The sequence below is a fragment of the Panthera uncia genome (genome assembly GCF_023721935.1).
Source record: "Panthera uncia isolate 11264 chromosome C1 unlocalized genomic scaffold, Puncia_PCG_1.0 HiC_scaffold_4, whole genome shotgun sequence".
NCBI lineage: Eukaryota > Metazoa > Chordata > Mammalia > Carnivora > Felidae > Panthera > Panthera uncia.
The window spans coordinates 30,678,342-30,701,408 of NW_026057585.1; the positions used below are offsets into that span (position 1 = coordinate 30,678,342).

Here is a 23,067-nt window from a genome sequence, read left to right on the forward strand (position 1 = left end):
GTTCCTTTCCTAGAAAGACTAGTGCAGTAATAAAAATAATTAATGTACATAATAAGACATTTACTAAAATGTTCATGTAGCAAAAGCAAGTTTCCACTGGTTATTAAGATGCAAAGAATGTTTAAGTCTGTATTGGCTTTTTTTTTCATTGTTGTAAAATATACATAACATAAAACTTACCATTGGAATCATTTTTAAGTGTACGTATAGTTCTATGGCATTAAGTAAATTCACACTGTTATGCAGCCATCACCATCATGCATCTCCCTAATTTTTTCATCTTCTTCAACAGAAACTCTGTACCCATTAAACAATAACTCCCCAGCCCTTGGCAACCACCATTCTACATACTATCTCTATGAATTGGACTGTTCTAGGAATCTCGTTTGAGAGGAATCAGACATTATTTGTCCTTTGTGATTTGCTTAATGTGATTTGGCACAATGTCTTCGGTGTTGTACCCTGTGTCAGAATTCTCTCCCTTTTTAAGGCTGACTAACTAATATGTGCATACTGATTTGTTTATCCCTTCATCTATTGAAGGACTCTTGGGTTGCCTCCACCTTTTGGCTATTATGGATAATGTTGCTAAAAACACGAGGGTACAAATATCTGTTCAAATCCCTACTTTCATTTTGTGAGGGTTATATATCTCCAAATCATAGGGTAATTCTATTTTAATTTTTTTTAAGAAGCCATCATATTGTTTTCCACAGCAAGTGTACCATTTTACATTCTCACCAGAAATACACAAGGTTTCTAATATCCCCACATCCTCCCCAACACTTCCTATTTTCTGGGTTTTTGATAGTGGTCATCCCAATGAGTGTGAAGTAGTATCTCATTGTGGTTTTAATTTGTTTTTCCCTAATGACTAATGATGATGAGCATCTTTTCATTTGATTATTGGTCGTTTGTATATTTGCTTTGGAGAAATATCTATTCAAGTCCTTTGCTCTTGTTTTAATCAGGTTGTTTTTTTTGTGCGTTGCATTGTAGGATTTCTAGTTCCATCTGCTATTAAAACACCACCTTCTCTTATCCCCACTCTCCCTCACAGGCTTCTCTCTGGGCTCCACGGTGCAGTCTCACACCAAAGGAATCTGGATGTGGTGTGTGCCTCATCCCAAGAAGCCAGACCACACCCTAGTTCTTCTTGACACGGAGGGCCTGGGAGATGTAGAGAAGGTAAGGATTGAGGATTCAGTTTTGAAATAAGACCCTCATCCCTGAATATTCTCTACACAATTTAATTTTTCTTTAAATAAGAACTTACACTTAACCATAATATGTTTTTGTTTTTGTTTTTGTTTTATTTCTGTTTATGTGCCCTCCGACCAAGTTTAGCAACCAGGGATCAGGAAAATGTTTATAAGGCAGAATTCTAGAAGAAGATCATAGTGGTCAGTAGTAATTAGTAATATTCCAATGATTAACAATAGGCTGTGTGTGGGCCACCTGTGTGGCTCAGCCCGTTAGGTGTCCAACTTCGCCTCAGGTCATGATCTCAGGGTTCGTGAGTTCGAGCCCTGCGTTGGGCTCTGTGCTGACAGCTCAGAGCCTGGAGCTTGCTTCAGATTCTGGGTCTCCTTCTTTCTCTGCCCCGCCCCCACTTGTACTCTGTCTTTCTCTTTCTCAAAAATAATAAATAAACATTAAAACTATTTTTTAAAAAAGATTGTATGCTAAACCAGTTAACCCAGAAGCTTAAAGGTAGAACAAATAAAATCAACGTCACGAGTTGAATCCTGCAGAGAATTTTAGTTAAAATTTTAGGTTCTGAAGTTCTATACCCTTGTGTTTAAATGTAAACCCTGTCACTAACTCAGTGGCCTTAGCAAATTATTTGACCTCTTTTAACCTCAGCTTTCTGAATTTGTAAAACAGATGTAGTAGATCTTTATTTGACTCATAGTGTTGTTTTGGATAAGATAAGTAATGGAAAATGTTAGGTGCCTAATAATTGCTCAGTAAAATAGCTACAGGTATTATTACTCTCACATAAGTCAATTTTGCTGTAAAAAGGAAGAGAAAATTCTAAATTTATTATTTTTTTAAATGTTTATTTATTTTTGAGAGAGACAGTGAGACAGAGTGCAAACAGCGGAGGGGGAGAGAGAGAGGGAGACACAGAATCTGAAGCAAGCTGCAGGCTCTGAGCTGTCAGCACAAGCCTGACGCAGGGCTTGAATTCACGAGCCGCGACATCATGACCTGAACTGAAGTCAGATACTCAACTGACTGAGCCACGCAGGTGCCCTGAAAATTCTAAATTTAAATTATATTTAAAGCCTTAGAAAGCCTACCAACCTTTACTATTGGTTTTGTAATTATCTGCCAATGATCATAAGAAGACCTAGTGAGAATCAGTGTAAATTAAAAATACTAATCATAAAATGATCCAAAATCCAAATCCCACTAATATTTTCGTTTGGATTTGGTTTTCTCATATAGGTCATTAATCTTAAAAAAAAAAAAAAAAAAAAACAAAAAACAAAAAAAACCTCTAGTTAAATAAGCATCTTTTTACTGCTGCTGATCTAGAAAGTCAGGATCTAGATATCAGGAGAGTGAAACCTAACAGGCTTGCACATGTTCTGATTCACAGGGTGACAACCAGAACGATTCCTGGATCTTTGCCTTAGCAATACTCCTGAGCAGCACCTTTGTGTACAATAGCATGGGAACCATCAACCAGCAGGCCATGGACCAACTGCAGTATCCTTTTTGTAGTTCAAAATAGCCTCAAAGTAAGAGGGAAGAATTGTATTTAAAAACCAGCTGCTTGGTTGTGAATACTGGTGAATCAAGCACAAAAAGAGAAAACATGAAAAATAATTCAAGGGCAGGGGAAAGATTCTATGTACCTACTAGAAAATTGATGCTTGGGTTAAAAACAAAGGTGAAGTGAAGGTTTTAATATGTGGAACCAATATGGGATGGGGACACTATTCTTTGATGCCAGTTTTCCTTAGTTTGCTACTCAGCTATGTGACAGAGCTGTCAGATCGGATCCGGGCGAAATCCTCCCCTAATTCCAATGGGATTGAAGATTCAGCAGACTTTGTGAGCTTCTTTCCAGATTTTGTGTGGACGCTGAGGGATTTCTCCTTAGAACTGGAAGCAGACGGACTACCCATCACAGCTGATGAGTACCTGGAGAATTCACTCAAGCTTAAACAAGGTAAAAGGGACTTAGAAATAAATGGAGATAATAAAACATAAGAAACTATTATTTTGTCCGTGTTCCATTTACAGTTTTCTTACATTTATAGTTTTCTATTTCTTCTTAGCTGGCCATCAGTAAGAATTAATGCTTGTTTAATACATGAATTAATAGATTAGATTTTAAATTATATTCTCCTCTCTTCTAAGAATAGTTTCTTTCTCTTTTATTTTTCCCTGTGCTATTATCAGATTGATTTTATCTCCCTGAATAGGGCTTGTGATTAGCCAAAGAATATGGAGAAGAATAGGCGTTGTCTGGAAGAAAATAGGTAAAAGCATGAATAGTGCTCTAGTTCAGGGGTTGGCAAATTATGGCTCATAGGCAAATGATGGCCAACCCAGACCACCAGCTGTCTTTGTAGATAAGGTTTTATTGGAATAATGCTATGCCCACTCATTTATAGATTGTCTATGGCTGCTTTCTTGCTGCAATAGCAGAATTGAGTACTTGGAGAAGAGACCACCTGGTTTGCAAAACCTAAAATATTTACTGTTTGGTCCTTTACAGAAAAAGTTTGCAAGCCTTTTTTATCTTCCTGCAGGTACCACTCAAAGTGATCAAAATTTTAATCTGCCCCGACTCTGTATCCGGAAGTTCTTTCCAAAGAAGAAATGCTTTATCTTTGATCGACCCACTCATCGGAAGAAGCTAGGCCAGCTTGAGACACTGCATGATAATGACCTGGATCCTGAATTTGTGCAACAAGCTTCAGCCTTCTGTTCCTACATCTTTAAGAATTCCAAAACTAAAACTCTCTCAGGAGACATCAAAGTCAATGGACCTCGTGAGTCCTCTTCCCAGTCTTTTTCTTCCATTGTTAAGACTAAAGGAGAGTAGAATTACATCCACCTAGTTTCAGCTTTAAAAAATGTGAAGCTAGGGGCGCCTGGGTGGCTCAGTTGGTTAAGCGGCTGACTTCGGCTCAGGTCATGATCTCGCAGTCTGTGAGTTCAAGCCCCACGTCAGGCTCTGTGCTGACAGCTCAGAGCCTGGAGCCTGTTTCAGATTCTGTGTCTCCCTCTCTCTGACCCTCCCCTGTTCATGCTCTGTCTCTCTCTGTCTCAAAAATAAATAAACATTAAAAAAAATGTGAATCTACTGCTATTTCCATGTTAAATTCTTGATGACATCAACATTTCTAATAGATTTTACTAGTCAAATTTCTTGGGTGAGAAAAGATAGGAAAGGCTAAAGAAATCAAGTTCTATTTCTTAAAATTGCCCTATTTATTAGGACCTGCATTGTCCAATATGGTAGCCACTTACACAAGTGTAGCTATCTAAATTTAAGTGTGAGCTAATTAAAATTACAGAAAATTTAAAATTCTGGGATGCTTGGGTAGCTCAGTGGGTTAAACGTCTGACTTTGGCTCGGGTCATGATCTCACAGTTCATGGGTTCAAGCTCCGGGCTCTGTGCTGACAACTCAGAGCCTGGAGGCTGCTTTGGATTCTGTGTCTCCCTGTCTCTCTGCCCCTCCCCGACTTGTGCTCTGTCTCTCTCTCTCTCCCTCAAAATTAAATAAACATTTAAAAAAAATTTTTTAAGAAAACTTAAAATTCCAATTACACAGATTTATTTATTTATTTGTTTATTTATATCTTAATATGAAATTTATTGTCAAATTGGTTTCCATACAACACCCAGTGCTCATCCCACCAGTGCCCTCCTCAATGCCCACCACCCACTTTCCCCTCCCTCCCACCCCCATCAACCCTCAGTTTATCCTCAGTTTTTAAGAGTCTCTTGTGGTTATATATATGTCAAAAGCCTATACCTACATGTGGCTAATAGCTGGATGACATAGAATATTTCCATCATAACAGAAAGTTGTCTTGGACCACGCTTTGCTAGAATAAACAAAATCAAGTATCCTTTTGATTTTTTCCACAACAATGATCAAATGCTTGCCACAGACCAGGGCTGATGATAGAGATGTAAATTAGAGAGGTATGGTTCCTGTCCTAATGGTGCTTAAGGGTAAAGTGAATGAAAACACTCAGTAAACATAGGCCTATGCTATCTAGAACAGATTCTCAACCTTTGATGTGTAAACATATCACCTGGACATCTTGCCAGAGAGGAGGGTCTAATTCACTTGATCTGGGTCAGAGGCTGAGAATCGACATTTCTAGCAAGGCTCCAGGTGATGTTGAGGACATTGATGCTTTGAGGCAAATGGGTGGTAGTAGACATGATCAGAATCACACAGAATGGAATGTTTCCTCATCCCACCTACAACAAGCAACATTATTTGTTCTCTGTTTGTAGGTCTAGAGAAACTGGTGCAGACCTATGTCGATGCCATCAGCCGTGGAGATCTGCCCTGCATGGAGAATGCAATCCTGGCCTTGGCCCAGATTGAGAATGCAGCCGCAGTGCAAAAGGCCATTGCCCACTATGACCAGCAGATGGGCCAGATGCTGCAGCTGCCCACAGAAACCCTCCAGGAGCTACTGAACCTGCACAGGGCCTGTGAGAAAGAGGCCATTGAACTCTTCATGAGGAATTCCTTCAAAGACAGAGACCATTTATGTCAAAAGGACTTAGCGGTAATTTTTTCTCAAGTTCTTATGGATTAGGGTCTTGGAAAGCAGAGTACTACCGGAAAATGAAATGGGTATTTATTTTGAAAGAGGCAATTCCTACTAGACTTTAAAATGGTGATAACCACTCTTTGTTTTTATCATAAAAAGAAGAACAAATTTTATTACAATGAACTCAAAGGTTTTTTTTCCTATTGTTTTTAATATATGAAATTTATTGTCAAATTGGTTTCCATACAACACCCAGTGCTCATCCCAAAAGATGCCCTCTTCAATACCCATCACCCACCCCCCCTCCCTCCCACCCCCGATCAACCCTCAGTTTGTTCTCAGTTTTTAAGAGTCTCTTATGCTTTGGCTCTCTCCCACTCTAACCTCTTTTTTTTTTTCTCCTTCCCCTCTCCCACGGGTTTCTGTTAAGTTTCTCAGGATCCACATAAGAGTGAAAACATATGGTATCTGTCTTTCTGTGTATGGCTTATTTCACTTAGCATAACACTCTCCAGTTCCATCCACGTTGCTACAAAGGGCCATATTTCGTTCTTTCTCATTGCCACGTAGTACTCCATTGTGTATATAAACCACAATTTCTTTATCCATTCATCAGTTGATGGACATTTAAGCTCTTTCCATAATTTGGCTATTGTTGAGAGTGCTGCTATAAACATTGGGGTACAAGTGCCCCTATGCATCAGTACTCCTGTATCCCTTGGGTAAATTCCTAGCAGTGCTACTGCTGGGTCATAGGGTAGGTCTATTTTTAATTTTTTGAGGAACCTCCACACTGTTTTGCAGAGTGGCTGCACCAGTTTGCATTCCCACCAACAATGCAAGAGGGTTCCCGTTTCTCCACATCCTCGCCAACATCTATAGTCTCCTGATGTGTTCATTTTGGCCACTCTGACTGGCGTGAGGTGATATCTGAGTGTGGTTTTGATTTGTATTTCCCTGATGAGGAGCGACGTTGAGCATCTTTTCATGTGCCTGTTGGCCATCCGGATGTCTTCTTTAGAGAAGTGTCTATTCATGTTTTCTGCCCATTTCTGCACTGGATTATTTGTTTTTGGGTGTGGAGTTTGATGAGTTCTTTATAGATTTTGGATTGAACTCAAAGTTTTAAAACATTTTTTTCATGAATAATATTCTTCCTCTTAATTTACCTAAATTCACATAAGTCACAATCAGAGCTTCTAAATCAAATGCCTAATAGTGGGATCACAAATCAGCCTGACTGATTTGATATCCTAATCAATCAGGATATTGCCCTGATTATCCATATGCAGGCTTATGTTGAGCCACATTTATTCCATACGCAATCACTGGCCCAATTTGAAAAGCAGAAGTTTATCTCTAAAGGTATAGCAAGAAAGCTAGCAATCTCTGCTCTGAACTTCACCTCTAAGGAGAAAGGGACTTCAGTAAAAGTCAGGAGCAGGAGGAAGGATATGGTCCTGTTGGGGTGCCTGTGACTTTTTCTAGGGTCATAGGCTTATTTCTGAGAAGCCCTTCCAGATATTCTAAGGTCATGCTAACATCTTTTCCCTGTTATTCTTTTTACCTCCTATTTTTACATCAAAGGCCCAGCTGGAAAAAAAGCGAGATGACTTTTGTAAACAGAATGTGCAGGCATCAACAGATCGTTGCTCAGATTTACTTAAGGATATTTTCAGTCCTCTTGAAGAAGCTGTGAAGCAGGGGGTTTATTCTAAACCAGGAGGGTACCGTCTCCTCATCCAGAAAATACAAGAGCTGAAGACAAAATATCTTCAGCAACCTAATAAAGGGATACAGGTAACCAAGATTTATGTTCTGATTCTGGAAAGCTGCTGACATGCCTCCTTGAAAGACTAAAATAACCACGTGTAATTGCACACCTTGTGAGAACAACAGCATTCATACTTTCATTCAGTAAACATGTATAGGGAGCCAATTACACCAGATACGTCCTATGTGCTCATCCAAGAGTGCACTCAATTAATAATTGAGTTATTAATTGGGTTTTCAGATCAACCACAAAGTTGTTATTGCAATTCACTACTGTGGCTGGATCTTTATGCTGCAAGGAACAGAAACCCATTTTCTTAAACAAAAATGGGAATTCATCAGTTTAGGCTTTAAACTGGCTTTAAGGACAACTGGATCCAAGATTTCAAATAATGTCATCATCTGTCTGTCTGTCTGTTACTCCCCTCAACCCTACACTTCCTTCTTTCCTATTCTCCCTCCACCTTTTCTCTGATCTGCTTTCTCCATAATGACTTCTTTTTTCAACAACTCACTCCTTAGGGGGCCAGAGCACCAACACCTCCAAAATTAGAGCCCTCATTCTAAAAAAACAAAGAATGTCTGTTTCCCAGTGTCTATCTCAGTCTCTTATAAAGGATTCTGCTTAGTAGGCTGCCATGATTGGCCAGCTCAGAGCAGGTGTCCATGCCTGTGGCAAGGAGTCTTGACCACCAGGCACACTAAGGCCAAGAGGAGCAATTCCTAGAGGAAAAGATGATAGGAAGACAAACAGGAACGAGTGCTTATATCCATTTCCTATTACCAACTCCATGCTCTCTGGGTCCTAAGGCTGAAGAGGTTCTTCAGGAATACTTGAAGTCCAAGGAGTCTGTGACTGATGCGATTCTACAGACAGACCAGACTCTCACAGAAAAGGAAAAGGAGATTGAAGGTGAGGAGCCAGTCAAGAGATTAGATAGCCTCAAGAGTTCTTAAAGCTTAAATAATTTGGCCGGGTAAGCCTGGGATCCTTAAACTAGGGCAAGGTGAACAACAATGCCCCTTACTTGCTGAAGTCATTTCTGAGTAGGGCATATGTAGTCAACAGCAACAATGACCGGTAAGTGTGCAAGGAAGAAAGGGACAACATGCTTACTCACATACATTTGTCTTCTTTTTCCTCCTCTCAGTGGAACGTGTGAAAGCTGAATCTGCACAGGCTGCAGCAAAAGTACTAGAAGAAATGCAAATAAAGAATCAGCAATTGATGGAACAGAAAGAAAGGAGTCATCAGGAACATGTGAGACAATTAACTGAGAAGATGGAAAGGGATAGAGTCCAGTGGCTGGATGAACAAGAGAGAATTCTAGCTTTCAAACTTCAGGTATTTAATTGTACTACCCTAAGGTTTCTGTTTTCTGTTTTCTCTCCACTCTCCCTCATCATATCTTAGTGTGGCAGTGATAACATGATGCCTACAAGAAGGACCTTGCTTGCCACTTGTACTTTTCAATTTCTGTCTGCCTGCCTGACCTGGCCCCTGCCTCTATCTGGTTATTAAAAGATTTATTTGTGGTTAGGTCACATCCAGTCCTCTATCTGTACATCCTTTCATGCATGGTAGCTGTTCTCTGCTAGGCATTCTGAAAAATCTCTTATATGGATCTCTTGCTTAATACTATACGAAGCAAGAACTGCTGTGTCTCTATTACTTACGAAAAGAAACAGAAGTTCAGAAAGGATTAAGTAACTTTTATAGGGTCACACAACTTGGTAAGATATCTGAACTGTCTTCACCACTTAGTGGAAATGTAATCACAGAGCTAAAACACCCAAGAGAACATATAATGAAACTTAAGGGTAGAGAAAATGTCAAGAAGAAATTTAATACTAAAAAAAATGAATGCGGAAACTAGCTATAAATTAGAGATTTACTTCAGTCCTACACTTTATTCAGTCTCCAATTGTCCCTTTTTAGGAACAGGCTCGTCTACTAAAGGAAGGATTCCAAAATGAGAGCAAACGACTTCACACTGAGATACAAAATATCCAGAAGAGCATGGAAAAACCAAGGAAAACATGTTTCTTAAGCTGAAGACCTAAAGAATAGAGCTCCTGATCATTCTTATCCAAGGCATAACTTAAGTAACCTTTGAATTTGGAAAAATATCATTACACTCGAAAGTAACTGGATTTTGCATTTTTATAACACTAGAAATTTGCAAAGATGTGCAGTACTGTAATTAAAAATCATATCCATCTTCCAAAAAAATATTATAAATTGTATGACAAAGGTCAGTTTTACCTCTCTAACACAAAAAGTATATGAGCTGGTACCATTCAGGAAAAATTTATTCCTCTAGGTGACTACTAGTAGACAAAGGGAAACTGAACAAAGTCTTAGGTAAAAGTTTAGGAACATAGTTGGGCTTCAGTCTGGCCAAGTGTACAATGGATTTCAGTGTCAGGAGGACCATCCTAGCTTCTTAGTGAAAGCAAAGTGCGGTTTTCCATTATACCACAGCTGCACCATCTGTGAGCAATGATGTGATCACTAGGCCCTAGGAATAGACAATCCTCCCTGATGGATTCTAAGCAGAAGCAAACCACCTTATATAGAGATCTAGAATCTACAGAATTTTCATAAGAAGGTAGAAGAAACCATTAGCATGAATAGGGATTGGATCACAAACAAATGGGCCAAAAAAGGAAACTCCTTTTTTACTTAATTCACCCAGGTTGTAACTTTAATGGTACATTTTAGAGGTTTAGATAATTGACACTGGACTGAACATAGTAACATGATGACAATTATGCATTATGTGTTTGTAACAATATATAATTCACAAAGATGGACTTTAAATGATGACAGATAACATACTAGAAAACTGAGCTAAGTTAATTAATAGATCATTTAAGATCCTATAAATTAGGCAACCTTTTTCCACTTCTCAACAGTCTATACTTGAAAGTTTGCTGATTTTCCCCAAAGTGATTATAGATTGTTTTTTATATTTTTTGAATAACAAAACAATGCTCTTGGTATTAGTATGCACAGACTTTCTCCTAATTTTCTAAACTCCTAGGTAAATGGTTGATATTTTTCAAAATGATTAAAAATTATTTTTAAGCTGAAAATAAAATATGCTTCACTGGGCTTTTTTTTTTTTTTTTTTCGGTTTTCACCCAAAAATAAGACTTTACTCTTCACACCAATGGTTGGCTAACTCATCTGCAAAAGACCGGGTAGTGGCTATTCATGACTTTGTAGGCCCTACAGTCTCTGTCTCAACTGCTCAATTCTGCCATGTAGTGTGAGAGCAGTCATAGACAATACATAAATGGTTGGACATGGCTGTGTTCCAATAAAACTTTATTTTAAAAAATAAGTAGCACTCATAAGCCATAGTTTCCAGATTATTGCTCTATAAAAACATTGGTCAAAGTCTATGTATCCGCCTTATGTTGCTTACATTTGTAAGGGAATGTGTATTAAATTGTATGTTAAGATCTTGAAAATATTATACAATGTTTCAAGATATTAGAAGATGAGAGAAATGCAGAGACGTAGCTAATGCCATTAAATCCACATTAATAAGCCTGATTTGCTGATTGCATAGGGACATTTTCTTCCAATGAACCCCCTTACCTCCTATTACATGGTGAATACCTCTTTCCACAGTTAAACACATGCTACTAAGCAGTATTTTTTCATTTGACTGCCTTCACTGGAGATCAGGGAGATCTACGGCATGTATGTAGGTATGCACACAGACCCACAATGCTTATATAAATAGGCTTTGTCTTTTCTTATCCAAGCTGCATTGCAACAAAAGAGTAAATAAAATACATTTTTATTAACTAAAGAAACTTCATGGTAGAAAGAACACATATGCCTTCAAAACCAAGTAGTGGTCTCTTTAATAACCATTTAAAAATACTAACATTAAGGGGCGCTTGGGTGGCTCAGTCAGTTAAGTGTCTGACTCTAGACTTTGGCTCAGATCATGATCTCATGATTTGTGAGTTTGATTCCTGCATCAGGCTCCATGCTGGCAATGTGGAGCCTGCTTGGGATCCTATCTCTATCTCCTTTGCCCCTCCCCAGCTCTTTCTCAAAATAAGTTTTTAAAAAACCTTAAAAATAATAACACTGAAACTAAGCAAAATTACATAACTTCCTTTCTAGCTTGATAGCATGAGTCTATACCAGATTTCAAATCATCTGACGCCTGGTTTAATGCTTTTTCTATACTATCTCTAGGAACAAAATGAAGCTGTCTCCAGGGAGGCATGTTGCTTTCACCAGTAGTCTTCAACCCCACCGTGCATTAAAACCAATTTATTAAATATAAAGATTCTCTGGGCCCTAGCCTTCCCTTGACTTTCTGATATAGTAAATTTGAGATGGGTCATCGGGTGATATCTGCCAAAGCTAGCATATGTTAGGACCTATATTTGCTGACCCTTATGATGTTCTTGTGTCAAAATTCTTTTTAACTTGGGCAGGTATATTTTCTACTGTTTAAGTGACAGTCTGTTACTTTTCCTTCTATGGGTTTAATGAAAGGATATATAAGGTCCATTGATATAGTGGGAGGGGCTGAAAACTATCCTCCACATATTCAGGTCAAGGGTCAATTAGGCCACACAAGCTCAGAGCCTGGAGCCTGCTTCAGATTCTGTGTCTCTCTCTCAGCCCCTCCCCATTTATACTCTGTCTCTCAAAACTAAATAGACATTAGAAAAATTTTTTAAAGATTTAAAAAAAGAATCAATTAGGCCAATTAAGGTATTGACTGAAAAATAAACACAAAGATAAAAATTTAAGAAACCTTTTAAATATTTGATAGACAGATAAACTAAAACTCAATACTGTTACCACTCTGCATGCATAATTTCAACAAATTAGATGAAATGGACTAATTTCTAAAAAAAACCCCACAAACTACTAAAACCCACCTTAGGGGAAATAGATGATCTGAATTGTACTGTAACTTCTAAATTGAATTCTAATTGAATTTGTAGTTTAAAAAGAATCTGAACTGAAATCCATAAGATAATGGAATAGGAAATCCTGGCTCTCATCTACACCAATAAAAGAATGCTATTTCACTTTGCTGGTATCAGTCCCTGCCACAAGTTGAAACAGCTTAGCATCTAGAGAAAAATTTTGCTCAGCCCACGACTTTTCCCTCAGGGGCAAAATATAAGGGAAGCAACCATCTGATATCATCCTCACTTTTCCGGATGCTGCCCAAAAGACCTACTCGAGAGTGATGAGGCAAGCAGCAAAGTTAGAATGCCTGGGGGCGACTTTGAACAAAGAAAAGGGCAGGACCTCTCAGCTGACTGCATAGCTCTGTGGGATTAAGAGAAGTTACATGATTGTGAGAGAGGAAGGGAGACAAGTAGAGCTTGCACCCAGTGCCATTCCAGTACATCCTGGCATTTTAGTTTATTGTCCTAGGGAAAAGAAGCAGGCAGCTCTCAACAGCTGGCATGGCTCTATGGGATAGGAAGAGACACACAATCCAGAATCTTCTCCAGAAGGGAGGGAGAAAAATGGAACTCAACAACTTCTCATTTCAGTACTGTGACCCAGAAAAAATGTGGCAGGAGGTTTGTGGTGGCCGGCATAGCTCTGTGAAATTGGAAGACGGCCCATAACCCTGAGATTTCTCCCCTGGAAGAGAGGGAGAGGACTGGAATATGTTTCTAATACACCACCCTATCAATACACTGCTCTAAGGAAAAAGAAAGCAGGTTTACAGCAGCCAACATGACTCTGTGAAATTGAAAGAAGGTATACCACCCTGAAATCTCTTCCCTAGAAGGAAGGGAGATTGGGAGGTCCACATCCACAGAAAACATTTGACAGGCCCCCAGGATCTCCAGCTGGGCTGACCAATAAATGTCTTTTCCTGCCAAAACCAGTCTGTAAAGACTGGAAGAGGTGAATGCTTCATCCTGTGCACAGAAACCAGTGCAAAGTTATAAGGAACATGAAGAGTCAGGGAAATATGATGCAACCAAATAAACAAAATAAATCTTCAATAACCAACCCTAAAGAAATGGAGAACTGTAAATTGCCTGACAAAGAATTCAAAATAATACTCTTAAAGCTCAATGAACTACAAGAGAACACAGACAACTAAAAAAAATCAAGAAAATACATGAACAAAATGAGAATGTGAAGAAAGGAATAGAAACCATAAAAAATAATCAAGCAGAAAATCTGGAGTTGAAGGATACAACTGACCGGCCCCCCCCCCCAAAAAAATCAAAAGCTTCAACAGCAGACTTAATTATTCAGAAATAATCAATGACCTTTTCGTGGAAATGAAAGGTAAAGCATAGGATATATAGTCAATGGCCTTTTAACAGCATTCTACGAGGACAGATGGTACCTACACTTGCAGCGAGCACAGCATAATATATACACAGTTGTGGAATCACTATGTTGTACACCTGAAACTGACGTGACATTGTATGCCAACTATACACAAATACAAAAATAAATACCCTCAGGAGGTTGGTATTCGAAGAAGTTATGAGTGGGGTGCCTGGGTGGGTGGCTCAGTCGGTGAAGCGTCCAACCTCAGCTCAGGTCATGATCTTGTGGTTCGTGAGTTTGAGCCCTGTCTAGACCTGGAGCCTGCTTCGGATTCTGTGTCTTCCTCTCTGCCCCTCCCCCATTCACCCTCTGTCTCTCTCTTTCTCAAAAAGAAATAAACATTTTAAAAATTTAAAATAAATAAATAAGAAGTTATGAGTGAAGTTTTATATAAAGTGAAAAACTAATGGCTGAATTTATCTGTGTTAAAATTTTGAATTTCATAGTCTACACTTATTTTTCAATTTGCAACCCTATATATAGTTGTCCTCAATTTGCTTTGCCAAATTGTAATCTTTTTTCCTCTGTGTTATATGTATAGTATAAATTCCCCAAAGGCAGAATAAAATCCAAAAAATGTTCGTTAAAATATTTGCAAAGTCTGAGGATAGGAAAAGTGTTGAACATGTAAGAGATTTATTGGAATCTCAGCTTGAATTCTAACTGCAAGTACTTATGAAAATGTAAATATTAACATGAAATATCTGGCAGTTCTTATAATAAGTGTAAATTGAATTAGAAAAAAAATCAATGGCCTTGAAAACAGGTCATTTGAAATTAGCCAGTTAGAGGAATAAAAAGAAAAAGAGTAAGGAAAGCATATGGGACCTATCGGATATCATCAAGCAAAGAAATATATGCATTATGGGAGTAAAAGAGGAGAAAACAGATAAGGACAGAAACTTTATTTACAGAAATAATGGCTGAAAATTCCCCAAATCTTGGGAGGGATGTGGACATCCACATTCATGAAACTAAAGGACCCTAAGCAAAATCAACCAAAGAAGATTGTCTCAAGAAACATTATAGTCAAATTCTCAAAATTCAAAGACAAAAGAGCTTTGAATGCAGCAAGGGAAAAGTGATTTGTCACATACAAGGGAATCCCCAGAAGGCTATCAGTGAATTTTTTTTTCTTTTTATTTAAAAAAAATTTTTAGGGGTGCCTGGGTGGCTCAGTTGGTTAAGCATCCAACTTTGGCTCAGGTCATGATCTCACAGTTCATGGGTTTAAACCCCACATCAGGCTCTGTGCTGACAGCTCAGAGCCTGGAGCCTGTTTCAGGATTCTGTGTCTCCCTCTGTCTCTGCTCCTTCTTAATTCATGCTGTTTCTCTCTCTCTCTCTCAAATGTTTTAATAAACACTAAAAAAATAAATAAATAAACATAAGAATATTTATGAGGTAATACATTAAGACTCCCCAGTGGTTTTTTTGTTTTGCTTGATTTACCTGCTAGCACTGGTTTGATGATAACAAGTAAGTTTTTGTCTTAATGATTGCAGACCGGTGTAGAAACAAGGGGCCTAGTCCAACTCCGTCGTTGGGAGGAGACCATAAGGAGAGGGAGTGGGAACAGGATGAAGGTGTAGGCTGAGCAAGGTGGCCCGAGTGATGCCTCTTAGAGGACTGGGAGGTCCATGTACAGCCTGACTGCAGAGAGGACACAGCTATAATTTACCTCCAGGGCCTTTTTAGGACTGCTGCACCCCCGCCCCTCCTCTCTCACAAGGGGGTCGGAACTGATAGGTTCCATAGCAATCATTTCTTCTGCCCTCTCCTTTCATACCAACAGCTACCCTGGGTAACAGTATTATAACAGGACAGTGACATACAGGTATGCCTTTGTCCTGAGAAGAAGTAAGACATTTAAACTTTATTATAACTGAACAAATAAAACCTGAGTTTTAATATCTTTATTAAATGTCTGAATTACTTGTCTAAATCTTATTACCATAATAGCTTAGATATAAAATAAAATACCAATATTTTTCTCCACTAATAATAGACACATAGGAAAAAGCAAACATCAAGAAGCAAGAGAGGTCCATTTTCTCCTCTCTTTGGGGAAAACATTTTATAATTGTTTTTAAACTTCACCTTTGTTTGGAGGGATACTATGCAGGCCTGTACTTGAAAATGAATTTTTTTATGTTAAAACAACTTGTAGTAAGTATAACAATGTTTGGCGAAACAGTGTTTAATCCTGGTTACAGGTGGTTTTTGCTGAAAAGAGCATAAGTCCAAAAGAAAATAGAAAGTGCTTATAAGAACTGTGATAGTTTTTGGCTCCTAGCATGTATATGTTAAATCCACGTATACTTTTTATATACTTTATAATGAATTTCATACTCTACCAGTAAGGTCTTCAGAGGACATTTACTATTACTGCACAAAATGCCCAAGCATTTCTATTAGGTAAAATTGCAAGTAAAACAGCTTACAATAAAAATTTCTTTGGCGTTCTTTCACTAGCAATTTTATCATTACCTGATGAAATAAAAATCTTTCAGTAAAACCAATTGATGTAAGTGATACATATACTAGAATTCATATTTTAAAAAATTTTTATATTTATTTTTGAGAGAGAAAGAGAGAATGCAAGCAGGGGAGGGGCAGAGAGAGAGACACACACAGAATCCGAAGCAGGCTGCAGGCTCCAGGCTTACAAGGTGTCAGCAGAGAACTCGACATGAGGCTTAAACTCATGAACCATGAGATCATGACCTGAACTGAAGTTGGACGCTTAACCGACTAAGCCACTCAAGTGCCCTTCAGGGAATTTCTTAACAGAACCTTTGCAGGGAGATGATATATTCAAAGTGCAAAAAAAAAAAAAAAAAAAAATGCCAACCAAGAACACTATGCCTGGCAAAGTTGTCCTTCAGAAATGAAGAAGAGATAAAGACATTCTCAAACAAAAGCTGAGGGACTTCACAAATCCTGCCTTACAAGGAATGTTCAAGGGACTTCTACAAGTCAAAACAAAAAGAGTACTAAGTCACAAAATGAAAACGTATGAAAGTGTTAAGCTCACTGATAAAGGTAAATATATGATCAAATTTAGAATATGCTAATATGGTAATGATGGTGCATAAATCACATTTAACTCTAGTATAAAAGTTAAATTACAAAATTATTAAAATAACTAAAACAATAATTTGTTGATGGATACACAATATTAAAAGATGTAAAGTATGGCATAAGTAGTATAAAATGTGGGAGAGAGACAAGATGTAAGAGTGTAGTTTTGGTATGTGATTGAAGTTAAGTTGTTACCAGCTTAAAATAGACTATAATAAATATAATTTTATGTATGCTTTATGGTAATCACAAAGAAAAATTCTCTAGTAGACACATAATACATAGAAAGAAAAGAATCAAAACATGCATTTTTTGTAAAAAATCAACAAATCACAAAGGAAGATAGCATGAGAGGAAAAAAGGAACAAAGAAACTACAAAACAGTCAGAAAACAACAAAATGGCAGGTATAAGTCCTTACCTATCTTAATTATTTTCAAAGTAAACTAATTAAATTCTCTAAGACAGAGTAGCCGAATGGATTTTAAAAAACAGGAATTAAAATCCTTTAAAATTAAAAAGAACAGACTCCAACAGTATGCTGCCTACTAGAGATTCCATTTAGCTTTAAGGACACACACAGACTAAACTTTGTTTATGAGTTCTAAGAATTTTTATGAAGCCTTGGTACATGATTGAAGTTGTTACCAGTTTAAAATAGGCTGTAATAAATGTGTTTTATGTACGCTTCATGTGAAGTTTTATGAAGTTTCTACATACAGGATCTTGTTATCTGCAAACACAGATAATTTTCTTCATGCTTTCTGATTTAGATTTCTTTCTTTTTTTTTTTTTTTAAGGAAAACATGATTTAAATGCGTTTGGAAAGTGTTTTTTATTTTATTTTATTATTATTATTTTTTTTTTTTGAAAGAGAGAGAGTGCAAGTCAGGGAAGTATACAGGGAGACAGAGGGAGAGAATCTTAAGCAGACTCCACACTCAGCACAGAGCCCAATGCAGGGCTCGATCTCACAACATGAGCCAAACTCAAGAGATCATGACATGAGCCAAACTCAAGAATTGGGCACTTAACTGACTGAGCCACCCAGGCGCCCCTGATTTGGATTACTTTTATTTATTTCTATTGCCTAATTGTTTTGGCTAGGGCTCCAGTACTATGTTGAATAGAGGTGGTGAGAATGGGTATCCTTGTCTTGTTCCTGATCATCACTGAGTATAATGTTAACTGTGGGCTGTTATATATGGTCTGTACTCTGTTGAGGTACATTCTTGTATACCTAGTTTATGAGTATTATTTTATCATAAAAAGATGTTGAATTTTGTCAAATGTTTTATATGCATATATTGAGATGATCATATGATTTTTATCCTTAATTATATTAACGTGGTGTATCATGTTTATGGATTTCCTTATGCTGAGCCATCCTTGCATCACAGAGAAAAATCAACTAATATTTGACAAGGATGCCAAGAATACACAGTGGGGGAAATTATAGTCTCTTCCACAAATGCTGTTGGGGAAAAATAGATATCATATGCAAAAAAATTAAATTGCACCCTTCCTTTACACCATCCACAAAAATCAACTCAAAATGAATTAAAGACTTCAACACAAGACCTGAAATGGTAAAATTCTTAGAGAAAAACAGAGCAGATCTTTTTGACATTGGTCTTGATGATGTTTTCTTAGATAGGACACCAAAAATACAGGCCACAAAATCAAAAATAGACAGATAAGACTACACCAAGCTTCTGCAAAGCAAAGGAAACAAGAGAATGAAAAGGCAACCTATGGAATGAAAGAAAATATTTGCAAATCATATCTCTGATTTGGGCTATATGCCCTTGATCAACTGAGGTTTATTAATTAATGTAATTCACCATACTAAAAGTCTGAGGAATAAAGACCACTTAATTATATAAATAAATGCAGATAAACCTCAACAAAATAATATAGCCGTTCGTGATAAAACTCTAGGCAAACTCGGAGTAAAAATTAACTTCTTTGAGCTGATAAAGGCATCTACAAAAGCCCTACAGATAACATCATATTTAATGATGAAAAACTGCTTTGCCACTAACTCAGAACAAAGCAAGTAAGTCTAGTCTCACCACTCCTGTTCAACACCACCCATCCAGAAAATCCCAGGGAATCTACCAAAACAACCTCTTTGAACTAATAGGTCATAAGATATAAGATCAACACACAAATCAATCTTCAGGACTCCATCTCCTGTTCTATTGATCTATGTGCTCATTTTTGTGCCAATACTATACTGTTTTGATTAATTACAGTTTGTAATATACCTTGAAATCTGGGATTGTGATACTTCCAGGTTTGTTGTATAATATTGTAATATGTTGTATAGTGCCAGATGGTGGTGACCGCAGTTATGGTAAACATTGGGTAATGTGGAGAATTGTCGAATCAATATTTTTGAAACAGTGCTGACAATACTGACCCCATCATTGACTGTGTGTTCCAGGCCCCTTGGTGATTAGCTTACATACCTTGGAAATGCCCATCAAGGTAGGGATTTGGGGGGAGGGGGACTTGCTTTGGCCTCCCAGGAATCTGTTAGAGATAACGTATTTCTTTCCTCTTCCTGATGCATAGGTAGTACCACAAGCACTAACTGAAGTAGCCGTCAGTTAGGTGCTCGCAAGCCCTTTGAGGAACACGCAGACCCTTTGAGCTCACTACAGTGCCCCTTTTGTGTGGCCCCTCGCTCTATAAAATCTGTGGACTAAGGTCTGAATTTTGTGGAGCGTAACTATGCAGGTGACATGGATCATCCTCCACCGGATCCTTCCTGTCAGTAAGTTTCCCTGAGTAAAACTGTGCAAACTGTATGGAGTGGCCTGCTTTATTTTCCAGTCTCAAAGTGGCTTCTCAGTTTGGGGGACACTTTCCTGTCTCTTCTCTACCTTCTAACAATGTTATATGATGTGGGAATAATGGGGTTCAGAGCCCATGGCCAAGAAAGAATTCTTGAGACATCTTCAGTGCAAAAAGGTGGTTTTATTAAAGCACAGAGACAGGACCCATGGGCAGAGAGAGCTACACTAGGGTTGTGAGCAGTGGCTGATTATATATTTTCAGATTGGGAGGGGGTTAGGGATAGCGTAAGTCTATAAGGAATTTTGCAAGCAAGGTTTCCAGGACCGAAGGGGGCTAGCTGTTGTTAGGAAAAGGTCATTTATTACTGTCTAGGGAAACCTCAGTCACGAGACCCTCCAGATGTATATCAGTGGGCCATATCCTTGGAGGATGATTGCTAACATCTATCTTGAGGGGAGGGGACAGAGATAAAGGATGTTTCCAAAGGAATTTTTATATGTTAAAGTAGACTTACAGGATCCTGGGGGGTCAGGATGATGTTAAGCTAAGATTGCCTTTTGCCTTTATCAAAGTGTTAGCATCAAGGCAGCTGAGCTCCCAAAGGAAGGTCACTCTGCCTGTTTCAAAGATTTGTCAGTGAGTTGTAGATAGTAGGGAAATTTAACTTGTTCTTATTGCCTTTGTTTCCCACATCATTGTACACATTAACATAACATTGAATGTCAATTTTACTTCAGTAATAATAAAAAATGTATCTTCAACTGCATTTTTATATACAAGTAATGAACAATTGGAAGCCAGAATTTAAAAAAACAATGCCATTTACAACAACACAAGAAATACTTAGGTATAAATCTAACAAAACATTCAACAGAATCTCTATGCTGAAAATTATTCTAAGACCAAGAGATTTTAGGATAGACCATGACCCATGAACCTCCTTAGATTCTCTCCCCTAGCAGTTTTTACAATGTTCCTTCTACTGGCTGTAGAGAAGGTTCAAGACCCTTTTTTATCTAGTATTAGCCCTGACAAAAGTATATGCCTAACATTGGTTAAGTTCCATTGAGCACTAAAAATATGTCCATTGTGTGTGTTAGGATTTCTCCAAGTAGAAAGAGGAAAAAATATGACCCTGAACTCAGAATGACAAAAAATATTTCTACTCGATTTGCACACACACACACACACACACACACACACACAACCTTCCCATCCACTGGGAGTTCTTTGACAAAAAGGAATTCATAGAACACAAGAAAAGGAAAACTCACCCAAGTTTTTATTATGGAGATTTTTTTCACCAGCCAAACATCAAAACAGAGTCCCTAGGGAGTTAGATGAGACCACCTGGAAAACAGCAATTGCTTGGGCTAAAGGGATCCTTTCATTCAAAAGGTACTTGTTGAGTACCTATCAGGTACTCTGTCAAGGACTGGGAAGCATTGTTGTACTTCTTATTCAAGAAACTAATAGTCTAGTGGTGAATACAGATATTAAACAAATATCTGTATTCAGATTGGGATTCTTCCTCTCTCTCTCTTTCTCTCTCTGCCCATCCCCTGCTCGTGCTCTCTCTCTTAAAATAAATAAGTAAATATTTTTTAAAAGATACATTCAGATATTAAATAAATAAATAAATAAATAAGGGCAAATACCCAGGAAATTGAGGGGAGAGGATTTCTATGATTTAGGAAGGAGCTGATCTAATTCACCTACCCCAAGATACCTCTTGTTGGCTCTGTAGTACATCTTAACTATATTTCCCCCTTTCTGTAAGCTGGTAGAAAAAGAAAATCTGAATAAGGAGGGAGAGATAAGAAAAGAGAGATAGCCTATCACCTGGCCCCCAAACACAACTTTAACAGCATATCAGGCACTCAGCATCATTCTTTTTGAGAGGATTGGTGAGACATAAAAAAAAGTAATGAGCTCTATCTAGTGGCCAACAGTTTAATTTTCCTTCACAGTATTTTATCACTGACATATTGCCTGTCTCCCCCATTAGAATAGAAGCTCCATGTGGGCAGAACTGTTTTGTCCATAAGGGTGCCTGGCATAGTAAGTAGCTCATACCATGATTATTTTTAAACATGTGAGTATCAGCGCAACTCCATTCTCAATGCTTCTCCCTGAAAGTTTACCTTTTGGTTATTTAACATCATATTGAATATTTCAGGAATTTGATAGCTGTTTATATTCTTATAGTATTTATTTTTAATTTTTTTTATTTTTATGTATTTTTGAGAGAGAGAGAGAGACAGAGTGTGAGCAAGGGAGGAGCAGAGAGAGAGGGCGACACAGAATCTGAAGCAGGCTCCAGGCTCCTAGCTGTTAGCACAGAGCCCAATGAGGGACTCAAACCCATGAACTACAAGATCATGACCTGAGCCAAAGTAGGATGCTCAACCAGGCATCCAGGCCCCCCTATGGTGATGGACTTTTGATCCCTCACTTTGTCATAGTGTCAATGTCTTTTTGGCACTGCTGCCTGTCCAGTCAGTACTACATGCCTTATGCTGGGTGGATTTCCAGAGCAATGGCAGGAAAGTAACACCAGATTCTCTAGGTCTGTAAGTAAGAAATAATAATGAAATCCTATGTGGGAAGGGAGAGGGAGAAGATTCTCCTTTAAACAGTACAAGAATAGGGGTGCCTGGGTGGCTCAATCAGCTCAGCGTCCAACTTCGGCTCAGATCATGATCTCGTGGTTCGTGGGTTTGAGCCCTGCATCAGGCTCTGTGCTGAGAGCTTGAAGCCGGGAGCCTGATTCGGAATCTGTGTCTCCATCTCTCTTTGCTCCTCCCCTGCTCACACTCTGTCTCTGTCTCTGTCTCTGTCTCTGAAAAATAAATAAACATTAAAAAAATTTTTTTAATTAAAAGAAAAGTCCATCACCATAGAAACCCTTCAGCAGCTGAGAATCTGCATATAGCCTTAAAGAGAGAGGCCTCTGAAAGATTAAGAGCTCCATTCTGAATGTGAGTCAAGAATTCCAGAGGCAAAGTCAGACTGAGAAAGAACGCATAATACCTCACTAAGCAGAGCAATTTCTACCAGTTTCTAATGTAATGATACTTGTGTGAGGACATTTTCTAACGTTATTTAGCTGGAAACCACACACCTAGCCTGTCATAATGGGCACAGTACTTGCAAAAGCTTTCACAAGGATAATTTTTATTATTATATTTTACATTTGGACCCCATGTTTTGAACTATTTTTCCCTACCAAATTGACTTTTAAAGTCAACATTTATTCTTTTTAAAAACTGTTCAAAGATTA

At 38.1% G+C, this 23,067-nt stretch overlaps 1 protein-coding gene across 3 annotated transcripts in view; it reads left to right on the forward strand.

Moving 5' to 3' along the window:
• LOC125912429 (guanylate-binding protein 1-like) overlaps nt 1–13,795 on the forward strand; it is a 182,199-nt gene extending 168,404 nt beyond the window's left edge. For all 3 annotated transcript variants that reach the window (XM_049616836.1, XM_049616837.1, XM_049616835.1), the window contains exons 3-11: nt 1,061–1,188; nt 2,609–2,718; nt 2,988–3,184; nt 3,771–4,013; nt 5,500–5,780; nt 7,353–7,565; nt 8,349–8,451; nt 8,690–8,883; nt 9,478–13,795. In XM_049616836.1, coding sequence (XP_049472793.1) covers nt 1,061–1,188; nt 2,609–2,718; nt 2,988–3,184; nt 3,771–4,013; nt 5,500–5,780; nt 7,353–7,565; nt 8,349–8,451; nt 8,690–8,883; nt 9,478–9,594 — 1,586 coding nt within the window. In that variant the 3' untranslated portion in view covers nt 9,595–13,795. The remainder of the gene's footprint in view (nt 1–1,060; nt 1,189–2,608; nt 2,719–2,987; nt 3,185–3,770; nt 4,014–5,499; nt 5,781–7,352; nt 7,566–8,348; nt 8,452–8,689; nt 8,884–9,477) is intronic.
• Nucleotides 13,796–23,067: the final 9,272 nt, after the last annotated feature.